Here is a 2,281-nt window from a genome sequence, read left to right as displayed (position 1 = left end):
CACCGGCGTCGAGCTAGGTGGGCGTGGTTTCAGCAGCCAGCTCCCGCCTCTTTGCCCATTTTCGATTATCCGGCAGTGACGCGCGGTGACGCGCTGCCAAGATGGCGACGGCTGGCTCCGCCTACTTTAGGCTTCAAAAACGCTCGTCGGAAGTCTACGTCTATGTTTTTATACAGTCTATGGTTTTAAGCAGTGTAGAGTAGCGCTTGTTGTTTGTTGTTTCTCCTATCACAAATGCATAAACACATTGCATTACTCCAAATACACAAAATAATGTTATTTTTAGCAACGTCATATGACCCCTTTAAGACTTTTACTCAAGTAATAGCCTATTCTAAACGATGACTTTAACTTCTACCAAAGTCATTTTCTGGTCAGATATCTATACTTTGAAACACGTGATATTTTACACGTTTGGTCTGTTTTCTCATTGCATTTACGCAGTTTTGACCAGCAGGTGTCACCACCGTGTAGTGTTTCAAGTGCGAAGTGAATTATTGTACAGTACTTTGCAGTCGCTTCAATCGACTCAGAGATTCGAAAAGATACGTTTCTCCAATGTCCAAATGACACACAATGGCGCATATTTATGTATAGTAGCGATATAACCAGCAGATCTCTCGTTAATTAGGGTGTTCATTATGCTGTCACACATATATTTATTTTGTGTAAAACAAAAACAAAATAATATATAATTGGCTTAAAGACGTTTTCCATTGCACCTATACACAATTAACCCACGTTACATACACATTAAATAATAATATCAAGTTTCACGAAGTTCTCTGCATTCACAGAGTCCAAGTTAAGTTGAAATCAACCGAGAGAGATTAAACTTCATTCTTCACAGTTACAATGGCAATAAAGTCGGCCAGACAGGTTACAAGAAGGAGCAAACACGTGACAGACAGACTATGTAAAATCAATTCAAGACGTCATCTTTACATATTTCTGATGTCAAACAATAAGAATAAAATAAAAATCACTCCCTCATTGAAACATTGAAGAGTGATTTAATAATGGCTGATTATATATACTGTTATTGATAATTAATATTGCAAGACCCCTTAATTTCCCTTTTAGTTATGGAGTGTACAATCATCAGCCATTTATCATGGCATCAGTGATGGTGGCATCTTTTTCCAGGTCCACCTTGATTTTCTTGCCAACCAGTTTGAAGATGTTCTCTGGTCTCACACCATGCGGTTCGGCCACTTTTACTGTCAGCATGTCGAGAGTTAATATCTCGCCCTTCTGCAATGGTTTCCGGGCCACTACCGACTTACCCAACTGTAAGAAAGGACATAAACAGTGATTTAAACACATTTGATCACTTCAAAAGCCTCCTATTGCTATATCTGTCAAAATGAGGGTTGTATCCGACCTTGCTGTGACAGGAAGCCTCACAGGGCAGCATCTGTTTGATTGGCGAGCCCATTGCCATCTCAGCCGTCCTGATGGCTCTCACCAGCTCTGCCAGCTCAGCCGGCTCCAGTGATGCTGCGTGGTCACTGCCTTTCCAGGTCTTATCCAGGGTCACATGACGCTCCAGGACCTTCGCCCCGAGTGCCACAGCAGCCACAGACACATGGATGCCCGTCTCATGTCCAGAGTATCCTATGGGAATGTCCGGAAACTCCTTCTGGAACTCCTGCAATAGGAAATGGGAAATGGAAAGATTCCAAACTACTCATTAACTACGTATAATTCTTGCTATGTAAGGACTCAAGATCAGTGGGTGCTTTCAGTCATAGTTTTTGATGAAAATATCCTTAAAATTTAGTCAATATCTCATGTTTATCAATATTACTGACTAAAATGACATCTAACTTTATTATATCAAAATAAAATTTTAGATGAGAATTGCAAAATCAACCAAATATTTGATATATGAATTTAGCATTTCAAAATTCAGCAAATGATTTATAACAACGGAAAATAACATTTATATATTTATATTTTTATTTTATTATTTATGTTGTTTTCACTGTAATTATAGTTTTTAGTCATCTTGTTGTTTTTTATTAGTTTTGTTATTTTTTTTAAACATCTATATAGTTTATATTAAATTTTAGTGTTAGTTACTCAACTTTTTAGTTCTTGAAGTACTAAACTAAGTTTTATTTCAGTTTATTTAATAATTTATTTAACAATAATTTTTTTGCTTAAACCAAATATTCAAACATTTTATATATTCAATTTGCATATATATATATATACAGTGGGTACGGAAAGTATTCAGACCCCCTTAAATTTTTCACTCTTTGTTATATTGCAGCCA

The 2,281-nt window shown here is 36.9% G+C and overlaps 1 protein-coding gene across 1 annotated transcript in view; it reads right to left on the bottom strand.

Moving 5' to 3' along the window:
* Positions 1-1,043: 1,043 nt before the first annotated feature.
* Positions 1,044-2,281, bottom strand: part of LOC107686967 (sialic acid synthase-like) — a 6,198-nt gene continuing 4,960 nt past the window's right edge. Inside the window, exons 6-7 of the mRNA XM_016484091.1 lie at positions 1,385-1,651; positions 1,044-1,290 (exon numbers count right to left, since the gene is read on the bottom strand). Of these exons, the coding sequence (XP_016339577.1) occupies positions 1,102-1,290; positions 1,385-1,651 (456 nt within the window). The 3' untranslated portion in view covers positions 1,044-1,101. The remainder of the gene's footprint in view (positions 1,291-1,384; positions 1,652-2,281) is intronic.

The sequence above is a fragment of the Sinocyclocheilus anshuiensis genome, unplaced genomic scaffold (genome assembly GCF_001515605.1).
Source record: "Sinocyclocheilus anshuiensis isolate Anshui unplaced genomic scaffold, SAMN03320099.WGS_v1.1 scaffold1765, whole genome shotgun sequence".
NCBI classification, from domain to species: Eukaryota; Metazoa; Chordata; class Actinopteri; order Cypriniformes; family Cyprinidae; genus Sinocyclocheilus; species Sinocyclocheilus anshuiensis.
Note: the sequence above shows the minus strand (reverse complement) of the source record. Positions and strands in the feature narration are given on the sequence as shown.